At 45.0% G+C, this 14436-nt stretch overlaps 1 protein-coding gene across 1 annotated transcript in view; it reads right to left on the reverse strand.

The window, feature by feature from the left end:
• Nucleotides 1-13959, reverse strand: part of SP2353 (EGF like, fibronectin type III and laminin G domains protein pikachurin) — a 163769-nt gene extending 149810 nt beyond the window's left edge. The window contains exon 1 of the mRNA XM_089554320.1: nucleotides 13508-13959. Within this exon, the coding sequence (XP_089410446.1) occupies nucleotides 13508-13634 (127 nt within the window). The 5' untranslated portion in view covers nucleotides 13635-13959. The remainder of the gene's footprint in view (nucleotides 1-13507) is intronic.
• Nucleotides 13960-14436: the final 477 nt, after the last annotated feature.

Consider the following 14436-nt stretch of genomic DNA (forward strand, 5'->3'; position numbering starts at 1 on the left):
GTCTGGTAGCGTAATGTTGGTCATTTTTTTTTTCGAAATGAGCCAAAGTATCCGGGTTAAGTTATATCTGATTTCATATTTAAATCTAGTACTTGAACAGTAGTGGTATCGTTTTTGAGCCGCACCATAGCACTGTGGAAAAATTCTGTAGTCGCATTATATTCAGCATTATACAGAAGATATCGTTTTTGCATAACTTTAAATTTTTTTGTAAGCTGGAGAATGTAGTTGATCCTCAGACAAGTTGAAACAGTTAACATGTGAATAAAAAAGAGCATTATAAACCAAGACTTTAAGTTTTGCAGAAAGAATGTGTCTTAGACGACCGATCACACCGGTTATTCGAGCCAGTTCTGCTAATAACTAGTTCACATAAGATTATCAGGACATGTGGGCAGTAAATATCGCACCAAGACATTTGAAATGGTCAACAATCTCAACAGGATAAGGGTTTAAAATAATATCATCCTGAGGAGAAACGGGCTTTTTTTCGTTTCTGTGTTATCTTCGTTAATCTTCATAGAGTTAGATGTGGACAATTTTTGTAACCGAAGTATAGCGTTGTTGCAGTTAGAAACAAGTATTCCCAATCCCATTAAATTATTCTCGATCCAAGCACATACAAACAGCAAAAACGAAAAACCGAACCCAATGAAAACGGAAAACGAAGGCGCGAAATTGCACTGGATGCATTCCCCAGATCTCGTTTGTTTTTTCAATGCTGGGATGAAGGTACGACCTCGAGAAGCTACAGCAACAAAGTCGGAATTCCATTTCGCAAAACCAATGCCATGTTTCAGTCATTCCTTCCGCGCAGAGCTGCTGAGTGGAATCACATTCCTGCATCAACCGCAACAATTACAAACAACCAACGCTTCAAGATAGCAGTAGAAAACACTGTATAAGTAGGAGCATCTATTTTTATATGTTTTGTTGCTGTTTTTTGTACGAACATTTTGTTCGTTTATTTTTCCAGTGTATTTCTGCGCTGTATGTCGTGTATTATATACTATTAACCAGCACACCAAGAACCCGCCAACTAACATTGTATAACTAGGAGCCATCATTTTTGTATTACTAACTAGTCTGCTGCGCTGTACTTTTTTTTCTTGAAATTTATGCAACCACTCCCCTCAATAATGCCTCTGGCCCTGAGGGTACACGAAATAAATAAATAAATAAGCAAAAGAAGATTAAAGCACAACGAAGCAGAAGCGGTAAACGAAGCGCGTGACTTCAGGTCAGCACGGACGGTCCCGACTGCAAAAGAGCCGGAGGCAAAACACTTAAACGAAGGGAGCAGGGAAAACCGCAAAGGTGGCGACGCGCATCTCATTTCGTCCGTGGGCTTCCTTTCTGGACCAGTGGACAGAAAGGGGAGAAAAGGGGAAGGGGGAAAAGGGGGGGGGGGAGAGGCGGGGGAAACAGGAGGAGGTACAGCGCATTTCCATCTCGTCGGGCGGGCATCTCCCGCAGGCCCTCCAAGCACGAACGCACGCAGGCGTAAACACACACACGCAGACCCGCAGCGGAAAAGGCACGAGGCCCGCAAGCCTTTCCCGAAAGGCTCCAGGAAGGCCTTCCCGGAAAACCACGGGCCCCCGTCGCGCACTTCAAAGGCTAGCAGACCTCCGGCCGCTGCACTGCATTCCCCCTTGCTTCCCTATACGGCTTCTTCCCTACGCGGCCCGCGCGCCTTCCGGATCTCCCTAGCCTCCTCCCGTACACCCTTTTCTCCCAGCACAGCACCCAATCGCCTCAGGGAGTGCTCTCCCCATTCTTTGCTGTTTCTTCCTCTTCGTCCCACGGCGCCTTGACTTTTGATTCGGCTGATTCGGCCCCTCCGAGAGCCCTGCCGTCGTCACCGTCGGTCCTGTGTGATCTCCAGTCTCTCCACCGTTCCGCTGCTCGGATCTGGTTCCTGTTTTCCCCAACTTTCCCTTTTTTTTTCATCGGCTCTTTCCCTGACCCGAGAGCTCATCGCATTTCGTGCCCGCCAGGGATGATCTGATGTGCTGAATTCTCGTTGCATTTAGACGCTCGCTGCCTCACCCTTTGAGTGTGTGGCTTGGTTTCGTTTTTGCTAACTTTCTACTTTCCCGATTGTCCCTTTCGCCTCTTCCGTTCCCTAAGGCGGCGCGCGTTTGGCCGCCACCCGCACGCTGAAGGTGATTCCAATTCAATCAGATAGTGACTTCGGTAGTGGGGGAAAAAAGAAATGCCTCCGGGGCAGCCAAGAAATTGCCCGAAATGAAGGCGACGGTGTTGTACGCGAGAGGCATGAAAAGGCTCGTGGTATAATGTAGATTATAAAACGAATTCGCTTTTATTAAAGAAAGGTATTCGGGAGTCCCTGACAAAGCCTGAATATCACTTCAAAGTCGATCGGATGATAGCCGCGCGTTGCTTAAAACGCACCTTCTCTACAAGGTGCTGAAAATGACGTCCGGTGTATTGCTTTAGACCGCTCTGTTTCGGTTCAAATTAGACTCGTCCCTCTGGGGCGTCTCGTCCGCGTTTATTTATTTATTTATTCATTTATTTCGAGATGCCCCTAAAGGCCCTCATTGAGGGTATTACATAAGGAGGGGGCGAGGGGGGGGGGGGGGGGGACTAGTGTACATTGCAATGTAGTACGTACCCAACAATTCTAGGCAAGAGTATTTTTACGTTTATAAGCGCAATTTTTTCATATATAATGTAAGATTACACTATGCCACTCAATACATTCGCACATCACTCGACAGTTATCTTTTATTTTTTTCCTTTTAAGGTTTTTGCTATCATCAAAAGCGTTCCTTTTTGCTTTTCTATGGCAGTCTTAATCATTCGATGCGAACGATGGGAACACTTTAAAAGAAAGATTTTGCTGCATATCAGACGAATGGACCGTTACCTTCATTATTTTTATGCCAGTATTTTACAGTTATCCAATATCCAATTTTTTTTTTTTAGCAATGTTTGACATGAAGAAAGAAGTAACAGAACTTTGTGACCAGCACACACGACGGAAGAAAGCGGCGGAAGGTTGTGCAACTTCAATTGTCTCGTTTTCGTCCTTTGACCACCTTCAGCATTCAGAAGTGAATAGGCTTGGGCGTGAAGGTAATGCACCATTGCATAAGTCAGAAAGGCAGCTGACAGCAGCAGGGCTCACTTGCCTGGTTTTTTATCTCTACAGAGGTTCTGGTCATTCAGTTCTCTGAAATATGGTTCACCACCTTTAACTGCGCACAGTGCCTCTAAGAAAGTAAGCCCCATTTATTTATTTATTTATTTACTTATTTAGTTAGTTAGTTAGTTAGTTAGTTAGTTAGTTAGTTAGTTAGTTAGTTAGTTAATCAGTCAGTCAGTCAGTCAGTCAGTCAGTCAGTCAGTTAGTTAGTTAGTTAGTTAGTTAGTTAGTTAGTTAGTTAGTTAGTTAGTTAGTTAGTTAGTTAGTTAGTCAGTTAGTTAGTTAGTTAGTTAGTTAGTTAGTTAGTTAGTTAGTTAGTTAGTTAGTTAGTTAGTTAGTTAGTTAGTTAATCAGTCAGTCAGTCAGTCAGTCAGTTAGTTAGTTAGTTAGTTAGTTAGTTAGTCAGTCAGTCAGTCAGTCAGTCAGTCAGTTAGTTAGTTAGTTAGTTAGTTAGTTAGTTAGTTAGTTAGTTAGTTAGTTAGTTAGTTAGTTAGTTATTACAATGCCTTCAATGTACCAGCGGGCGTTACAGAAGGCAGTGGAATAAATAGAAGGAAAGTAACGCAGCAACACAAACAAAATGCAATAGAGCAAAAAAAAACCGTAAGCTTGCACAAGATATAAGATCGCATTAAGTAGCAAGGCAGATTAGTCAAGCCGTTATATTTTAAGCAGCTGTTCTAAACACGCACGTGTCAGAAATATCGGTAACCAAGGTGGGCAGACTGTTGAGAGACTAAAAAAAAAAACAGGAACAAGGCACTAACTTCTCCAAGCCGACGAGCAGGCGCAGCAATAACAGGCGCCGAGTTATACTTGCGTTATCTCCTAGTTGACCAGTTCGTTACTCAGCAATAAAGATGGCGGCAGCGTCTGAATAGTTTGAACCCAGCACTTCCCAGAGAGGACATCGAATCGAAGGCAGTACGTTTTGAGGCAAATTGACCCATGCGCAAGTACGCCTCGCCGTGCCGACGAACGGCCACAGATGCCGAGCTGATACTGTTTCTTAAACAAGCGGGCGCACAAACGATGAGAGCTTCTGTTCTGCGTCCTACGTAGAAAAGACTGCCTCTTGGACCTGGAGACATCCTCGCTGGTATCATTCCTTAAGTACTGCCTCGTGCTGTGCGGGAAGAGCTGAAACACTGGAAACCCTCGCTACTATAAAATTTACCATGACTGAAAGGCATAAAATACTAGAAAAGCTCAAAAAGTCTGCACACCACCAGGGCCACAGACAAAACCACGACTGTCCATCCCGAACACAAGTCGTAAATAGGAGTTGATGAGTGGGAGCTTGGTGCTGCTGCTGCGGCTTCATGACAAGCAAGCTTTAGCGTACGGCGCTGGGGCCTAATTGGAAATTTCGGCTGCCTTGAAATCGAAAATTCAGCGGTCATGCAGGCAGTGCGCAACCACGGTGTAGAAGAGCCTTATTTAAAAATACTGGAAGGTATCTATAGTGGGTGCACAGCCATCATAGTCGTCCATAAAGCCAGCAATAAAATTCCAATAAGAAATGGTGTCAGGCAGGGAGACACGATCTCGCCAAGGCTATTAACCGTCTGTTTACAGGAGGTATTCCGGGGCCTGGATTGGGAACAGATGGAGAAAAGAGTTAATGGAGAATACCCCAGTAATCTGCCATTCGACGATGATATTATTGGATGGTGACATTTCCTTGCTAAGCCACTCCGGAGAAGAACTGCAAACCATGACCAATAAGTTAGAGAGGCAGAACAGTACTGTGGGTATGAAAATTAATATGCAGAAAGCCAAAGTAACGCTGAAGAGTATAGGAAGGAAACAGCAGTTTATAATTGGTAGCGAGGTGCTGGAAATGGTAAGGGAATACGTATACTTAGGGCAGGTGGTGACCACAGATCCGTATCACGAGAGTGCAATAACTAGAAGCATTAAAATAGGGCGGAGCGAATATGGCAGGTTCTCTCAGATCATGAATGACAGTTTACCGACATCCCTCCAGAGAAAAGTATACAGCAGCTGTATCTTACCGGTATTCTTCTATGGGGTAGAAACGTGGCGGCTAACAAAGAGGGTTCAGCTCAAGTGAAGGACAACGCAGGTAGCTATGGAAAGAAAAATGATAGGTGTAACGCTAAGGGACAGGAAGACGGCAGAGTGGGTGAAGGAACAAAGGGGGGTAATGACATCCTATAGTCGAAATCAAGTGGGAGAAATGGCTTGTGCAGGGCATGTAATGCGAAGGCAAGACAACCGCTGGTCCTTAAGGGTAACGGAGTGGATTCCAAGAGAAGGCATGCGTAGCAGGGGGCGACAGAAAGTTAGGTTGGTGAAGGAGATTAAGAAGTTTGCGGAGATACGGTGGCCGCGGCAGGCACAGGTCACGCTAACTGGAGAGATATGGGAGAGGGCATTCTGCTGCACTGGTCGTAGAGAGGCTGATGACATGAAAGAGTTGAGAGTGGTGCTGTCATTTCTTGTTTTTCTGAGAAGTTGTGGGCTTGCGGCAGCTCTAATTTTTATATGCGGCAGTAAATGCCCCTCTAGTGGATTTCTTCCTGAACGAAGTTTAAGTAAAACCGCTAGTTATGATACTGAAAATCAGTTTTTATGATGAAAGGTTTTTTTCAAGGGCATTAAAAACATTCATATCATGATCTGTGTTTCTACAATATTTTCTTGCAGGAAACGTCGAAAAGTCCTTTGGGGATTTCTGGTACCATGCACATAGAACACAAGATAGAAATTGATCATTTCTCACAAAACGACAGTTTTCAGAACTTTCAGCGCTTACTTAACCCCTTACAAGTGCATAACTTTTAACAGTATGCAAATTTTTCTGAAATCTGACGCAGTTTGTCCCGAAAGCATTATAATCACACAAAGAATAGCTTCAGCAAAACTGAGCAGGCACTTATGAAGTTGCATTTGCGGAGCTTGTGTACCACCTTAAGATTGCAGTGCTTTTCTGAGCGGTTGAGGAATTCAAGATGGCATGTTTAATGGAAGGGAACGAGTCGTAAGGATGTGGCAGTACAGCACCGACTCCACCCATTCCGAGGCAGCGGCAGCGTCACTGTTTATGCTGTTCACAAGAAGGGACGGTGCAGTCCTCACTTCGCCAACGAGTCATTACAGAGAGTCGTGCCGGTAGGGAACGGACAGCAAAGAAGGCGGCATAAGTGCTTTTTTCATCGCCGCTGACTGCGCTTCTAGATTTATGGACCGCAGGAACATAAACGCTTGAGCGCAGTGGGGCCGTGCGGGGGCCCGGGAGCCGGAGTGCTCCAAGCTCCCAAGTCCTGTTAATAAAGCTTTATGATTATGATGATGACGACAGTTTTTTTTAGGACATTAAAAGGCATAGCACCTGTCTCACTTTACGGTGGACACCTCAACCACGCCGGGAACAAGGGGGATGAAGGAAAGAGTGAAAGAAGAAACAGATAGGAAGTGGCGGCGTGGTGGAGGTCTCCAGAATAATTTCTACCACCTGGGGATATTTAACGTGCACTGACATCGCACAGCACACGGGCGCCTCTTGCGTTTCGCCTCCATCGATACGCGGCAGCCGCGGCCGAGTTCGAACCCCGGTACTCCAGCTCGGTGGCCGAACGCGCTAACCACTGAGCCACCGGGGTGAGTAAGAAGGCGACAGTGGCATTCCTTTAAAGCTATCCACGTGAAGGGCCCCGCGAATATGAAACGCGTTTCATATCAAAACAGCTGCTAGAATGGGCCAGCCGCTACCGTTTTTAGAGCAGTAGCTGTACTCAACGCACAAGTCGCTCAACATTCCGTTCTTGATTTAGCCCTGGTTTCACCTTGAGAAGAACAGCATAGCTACACGTTTACTTTGAGAGACTGATCTTGACGGACTTCGAAAAAGAAATCGATGTCCAACCATAATTGACCATGCCCGACAGGATGGCAACTACAAAATTGGCAACTACAAAAACAACTACACATTTTTTGCGAACTGGTTTTTCTTTCCGAACAGCAGAAATTTGTGAGTAAGGTGTTTGGCCTATACGGAGACGGCAGAGAATCACTTCCTTGAAACGATTCGCGTGCACCCATGACTTCCATTCACCTAAAACTGGCTTTATCAAGTGTAGTTTGTTATTTACTTCCCTTTCCCAAGCCTACTGATATTTTTTTCTCACGTTATAATGTACTCAGTTCATGCCATCTTTAATGGGTACATTTACTTTCTTTAATTGCTTGCCACGAGCTTTAGTAGCATACAAGTATGCTCTCCCGGTGCCTTTTAATTCCGATATGACGTGGTGCTCAAGATTTCGATGTTTTGTCCTTGAAATGTGGCTACTACTATGTTCTGTATGATGTCACCAAGTAGCGGAGTGAGTGCATTTCTAGAGTGGAGAGCTATAAGTACACTTAGGGAGTCTCTTCAGCGACAAAGACGGCGTAACATTCCGCAGTGAAGATGAATACACAAGGTGAAAGTAACTATTTCTTTGCGATTCCCTCGTACACCTCCGTTTCCAACGTAAATATTCGTTTCTGAACCATCAGTAAAAACGTCCGTGCTACCACTGTAATTTTCCGCGAGTGCAAGAAATACTTGTATTATGTGATGGCGTGGAGTTTTTTTACAGAAATGTGCAAGAGTGAAATCACAGATTGCAGGAAAATTGTACCATGGAGGCAGGGATCTCGTCATTGAGCAATGCCCTAGCATACTAATGCGTCTAGTATGCCGATGTTCTGGTATGCCTTTTCAAACCGAAACAGCAGTGGCCTGGTAGCTTGTAGTTTGTTGTTAAACAGTGTTCTAGATGGACACTTTGTAACTATTAGGTGCCAAATATGTTTTGGTCGAGAACGGATTTTTAGAATGTATGTGCACGTGAACATGGTTCTTCTGTATGTAAGGGATCATTCATTGGTCTCTACATGACTGTTCATGGACAATGTCCTGTATGGACCAGTGGAAAGACGCAAACCTAAATTATGTGCAGGATCCAATCGTTTAAGGTAAGGTGGTCTCATTGACCCATACATTATACATCTATATTTTAAGGTAGACCGCACTACAGAGTGGTAAATTTGTAAAGAAACATGTCCTATCACCCCCCCCCCCCCCCTCCCAATGTTTTCGCGACAGTACTTTGAATATGTTCAAGAATCGGGAGGCTTTGTGTTCCAGCGCGTGCAAGTGAGGCCGAAAAGTGAGTATTCCGTCAAAAGTTATGACTAGAAATTTACGTTGGCTATCTCAATGGCTTTCTTCCAAGCTTCTGGTATTTTCCCCGGTACTCAAACTTTGTGAAAAAAAATCTTAAAAGGGCCTCTATGGGAAGTTCAGAGAGATGGGCTAGCATTTCATAAAGTATTTCATCTGAACCGGGTTTAGTTATCTGTGCTGTGTTTTTGTGTTTTATAAATCATTATGTATAGTGGAATGAACTGGAAACTGCAGAAAAATATACATCCAAATTGCCTGCCTGTTCTTCTATGGCTGTATCTATACCAGGAGCTGGCAGGACGGGAATTGTTAATGAAGAGTAGCTGCCATTTAACTTAGAACGCTCTCCCACATTTGTTTTTATGTGATTGAGCTGTCTTTCTAAGACACGTAATTTTGCTAGGAGATTTTTTTCGGCAGTGCGACTAATATAGGTGTACGGCTTTCGCGGTCGCATTATTTCAAATTTATGAAATTCTCATGTCTTGGGCGTCTACGAAATGTCACCCAAGTTTTCTGTTTCTTTTTTGCGTCTCTACATTCTTGTGTATACCAAACTTTGTGATTTTGTTTTACAACTCCAAAGGACTGAGGAATAGCTAGGCGCGCAGCCGTAATAATACAGTTTGTGAAAAAATCATTAAGTTCGTCTACAATTAGGTCGTCTATAACTATTCTATATAGGGTGGCCTTTTCTTGGAACAGTGCCCAGTCGGGTAAATGTAGCTTCCTCCGTCATGGTTTTGTTGGGATGACTGTTGCCGAGAATGAAAGGCTGATTATGACGGGAAGATGATCACTTCCATATGCATTGTCTAAAACATTCCCTAAAATGGTTAAAAACCGACGATGAACTAAGATACAAATCTAAACAGCTCATTTTCTCCGAAGTTGGAGAGCAGTATGTGGCTTCACCAGAGTTCAGCAAGCAAACATATTAAGTTCGTCTACAATTAGGTCGTCTATAACTATTCTATAACCAATTCTCTATAATCTGACCTCTGCTATCTGTTTTTTCACTACTCCAAAAAGAGGAATGTGCACTGAAGAGTCCGACTACCAGGTAAGGCTCTGGCAGTTGCTCTAAAGGTTCTCTGTCTCATTTTGAGTTATTTTCAGGCGTGGTTCGAGGTACACGGAGCACACTGTAATTGTTTTATATGTAAGCAGAGTGGATGATAACGCCTCTAATCTAGTTTTAAGTTTTATTTCACGAGCAGCAACTTGACTTTGAACTATAATGTCGACGCACACGAAAGTCTACGATCTAAAAGAACCTGCCATATGCGCTCCACCCCGGCGTCTCTCATAGCCTTAGTCGCTTTGGGACGTTAAACCCCATAAACCAAACCAACCAACCATTCGTATTCTTGTAGTTATTTTCCTCTCAAGATCCGGATCAGCGGTCACTACCTGCCCTAAGCAGACATATTCTCTTACTACTTCCAGCATCTCGCTACCAATTGCGAACTGCTGTTCCCTTGCTAGGCTGTTGAACATTGCTTTGGTTTTCAGCGTGTTAAATTTTAGCCCCACCGTTCTGCTCTGCCTGTCTAACTCATTTATCATGCTTTGCAGTTCATGTCCTGAGTGGCTTAGCAAGGCAATGTCATGTCATCAGCGAATCGCAAATTACTCAGGTATTCTCCATTAACTCTTATCCCCAACTCTTCCCATTTCAGGCCCCGGAATACCTCCTGTAAGCAGGCGGTGAATAGCATTGGCGAGATCATATCTCCCTGCCTGACAACTTTCCTTATTGATATTTTATTGCTGACTTTATGGAGGACTATAGTAGCTGTGCAATCGTTATAAATATCTTGCAATATTTTCACATAACACTCTTCCACACCCTGATTCCGCAGTGTCTGCATGACAGCTGAGGTTACCACTGAGTCAAATTCTTTCTCGTAATCAATGAAGGCTGCATATAGGCGCTGGTTATATTCTACGCATTTCCCTATCCCCTGATTGATAGCGTGAATATGGTCTATTGTCGAGTATCCTTTACGAAAGCCTGCCTAATCACTTGGTTGATTGAAGAAACGTAACGTACATAAAGTAACGTCCATAATAATTATGAAAATTATTATGGACGTTACCAGCTCCTACAAATTTCTTCTTTGTTCTAATAATATATAATGCTGAGGGCCGTCCAGCTATACTACTATAAACTCCTTCAGTTCGTACAACTCCGGAAGCTGCACATTTGTGACAGGGAAGAAAACACTGTACTTATCCTTTCCGACACAGTAAAAGACGCATGCCAAAAACTAGAACCAATTATGGTAAACAAACAGTTCTTTACCAAATGACTTCGATTCTTAATAAACTTGAAGGTAACTTGAATTTCACATCTAGTATTAGCACATTCAAAAAGCACATTAAAGATGTCCTAATATTATCAGGTGTTTTGTACGGGGAGTGACGAGTACTTATGACATGCATACACAGGATATATCCTTCTCTTGTACCATGCTTTTCACTTTATTTTTGTTATAAGTGTCCTCTAGTGTATTGTATACTGAAGAAAATTTCTGCATAATATCCTTGCATAATATTGTACATATCATACTGTGTTAATGTTGTGATTATATTGGCATAATGTATCCACATTTGTTTTAATTATGTGACCCATATTCTTGTTATGCGCAAACTGTATTGCACTTCCGTCGACTGCAGAGGGACAGAGGCCTCGTCAGGCGGCACAGTCTTTAGCCTCTGCCCCTGCAGCAGATGCTGTAACTGCTCTGCTCTAATAAATCTTTTCAATTTCAATTTCATGTCTAAGGTTGTCCTGACTCTATTGGCGATTACCTTAGTAAATACCTTGTAGGCAACGGACAATAAGCTGATCTGTCTGTAATTCTTGAAGTCCCTGAAGTCTCCTTTCTTATGAATTAACATAATGTTAGCTTTCTTCCAAGCTTCTGGTACTCTCGAGGTCACATCTGCTGCAATAACTTTGGGGTGCACCTCTTCTGCAATAACAGTGGAGGTTGCCATCCAGGCGAACGTAAGCACGTTTGCTTTGTTTCAAGTGGTCTATCATTGCGGAGTACATAGAGAAACGACAACGCCAAACTCACACTGCATACCTGACACCCCGTCACGCCTATAGGACGGAACAGGAACAAATAAACAAAAACGCGGCGAGTTATCCAGAACACTGTAGGTGGCTGTGTGTGCACGGTGATATCGCGCGAGTTGTCCTGTAAAACATACGATAGGTAGCTTTCATCGCCTTTGGCATATAAATAAGCCCCTGTGATTTAGGGTGTATTAATTCGTGGGTGAACGCCCTCGTAGTAAGACCATTACAAACCTGCCTATTCTGGCATATTGCAACTGTGCACGTAAGAAGGCAATTGGAATTTCTCGCAGAATTTAAGGATAGCCTGGCGAGTTTCCCGCGTAATCGTTCGTAAACCTTTAGCTCCCCTCAGTGAAACATGCATCTGACGCTTCGTAGACCACTTCTTTGTTTTCTTTTTCACGTGCCTAGTTTCAGTTTACTACCGAAATTATTACGATCTTAACGCAAAGGATGCAAACCTTACGCAAGCCTTTCGAAGCTTGAGTTGTTTCAGAGGCGTGCAAAAACTATTTCGCTTCGCAGTAAGGAAGAAGTTCTGTCTGTTTGGGCATTCAGCCGAATAAGTGGAGTCAGAAGAGAAACGAAAACATGGTGATGACATCTACGTGCATTAGCGCGCCACCTTGAAGAATTACACAAGGCATCCTCTGCCTGAATGGGCACGTTTCAGTGCTTGAGTAGAGTGTTACTCCGCTTCCCATTTCGGGATCAACCCGACGTCATTAAACATTACAGCAGTGTATCTGTATTTCACTGTCTTTTGACGTCAGTAACACATATGCTAGTGAATAAAACATACGTTCCGACTAGTAAAGGTTTCAGGAAGCTCATGAAAGATCTGCGCCCTGTTAGGACCCTCCGTGACCATGCATTTAGGTTTACTACCGATTTCTCCTTCTGAATGTATTATCTCATAGTATAGCACATTGCATAATCACGAAGGTCACCCATGAAGACAACGGTGCTGAATGACTGGGAAGCCTGAGCAATGTTTCCATCCGCTGTGACCATCGTGCTATTAGTGAAGATCTAAACTTTTGCGGCGTGGTATACTATCTGACTGGTGCAATATACTACTTTGCGACGCAAGATAAAGTCATTAAACTTGAATACAGAGCATCATAACCGACACACTATCCCAGCAATGGTGGGCTTCAAGTTGCACTATTTAAATATTCAGCTGGAAGCAATCAAATGTTTGAGGCAGCTAGTGTACATCGCCCATTGAACACTCACAGTGTGTATAAGTCGGATAAAACGTTGGTTCCAGCGCTACGTTCTCTTTAAGCCGAATTTCTGGCCTCAGTTTGTAGAAGGAGACGAATATATGTATGAGAAAAAGGAGTGCGGCTCTATGTTTGGAGTGACTGCGCGATAACCGCGTCAGGGACGCGTACATGCAAACGAGACATAAGTTTCTTAATGCCGACATTGAGGATAGTCATAAATCGAATTAGAAATATCCGCGAATACTGTCATGATCACCATCCATGGCGAAAGAAACTGCAGTTCTGTGCATTGCACAGTGTACGGGGTGCACCGTGTCAGTGACTACGACAGCAATTTGCAAATGCCATATCTCCATGCACCCTTCAGAGATCCTCACGTGCCGTCATTCAGTGCTTTATTGCTATTATTGTTCTGTGCTTTGTAGGATACGGTACGTCGACCAACGGTTTTATTTCGGATCTTATTGCAGCGTCCCTGCGAACCGAAAGCCCGGCACGCTAGTTTATGCATGCACTGCGCTGATGCAGATTTATGGAGGGGGCCGTATCTTTCCCTTGTATCACGTAGTTCCTCATCCGGGTCCAAGAAAAAAATAGGGAAGAACAAGATTTACGACCGCACGCAACGCTCAGGCCGGATTTTATCGACTGCGCTTTCGCTCCGCCAGCGCGCGACTGCACGCTACCGCGCTCGCGCCCTGGGTCCGAGAGCCGGGGGCGTCTGAGTCACGCCGCCGCCGTAGCCCCGCATTCGCCGCAGCCAGGGTCATCGCTGCACTCGCGTCGAGATGAGGCGGCTCGCTCACCTTGGAAGGCTGCCTCGAAGCCCACAGTCTCGGAAGAACAGCGCACGCAGGGAAACACCGTCGCTGCAGCGATCCACAGGCCAAACACCAGAAGCGCGGCCATCTTGAATCGATTGGGTGCCGGCATGGTTTTTTGCGCCTGCCGAAAAAGCCGCGCGCTCACTCACGGCGAGAGCAAACGCGGGCTGAAACAAACCGCGCCACTGAGAACGGCGTAATTCCTCTCTTGGCGAAGCGACGGCAAGGGGTCGTCACTGGTACACTGCTCCGACAGTCCTCCGGTCGCTGCGATGCTCCCCCGGTTTCTTGTAGCGGTGGTCGCTTCTGGGGCCTTCCATCGGACGGACGCACTTATGCGGGCGGTGCGTTGACTCCTGTAGCAGCGGTCGGTCTGCCGGTCGCTGTTACGAATGGCACGTCGTCGCGCGGCGGAAGCACTCCGTAGTATCGAGTGGGTGTACCTTGGGTCGGCGCAGAGCTTACGGCCGGGACCGCGGTGCGCGCGCTGGTGAATTCCGCAACGCAGACGGCGCCCCCTGGTGCGACGCGTTCAAACGACGAACGCGACTCCGCCAGGAGGCGTGCGTGATACGCCTTGTGGTATCGATCGGCCTATGGGGAACCCTTCCATTAAGTCAGAGTGCGGCGAACGAACACGCATTCGTCGAGAAGATGACGCAGTGCTTCACACCGTCAGATCCCGTGCATTAGAATATTGCAAACCTTGCACAGCGCTAACACTGTAGGTACGAACCTGCATCCAGCCGTTGTTATCTAGGGAATACTGTAGACAGCAGCATAGCGGACTCGAGACGAGGAGCTAGAAATCCTATAAAGGTTAAATCCTGTCAGGGTGTCCTAGTCTGTCATCTTATGCCCACTAAGGTTTCGTTAACAAAGCGAACTTATACCAACTAACCCATCCTAAC

The sequence above is a fragment of the Amblyomma mixtum genome, chromosome 1 (assembly GCF_055824585.1).
Source record: "Amblyomma mixtum isolate Tamu chromosome 1, ASM5582458v1, whole genome shotgun sequence".
NCBI classification, from domain to species: domain Eukaryota; kingdom Metazoa; phylum Arthropoda; class Arachnida; order Ixodida; family Ixodidae; genus Amblyomma; species Amblyomma mixtum.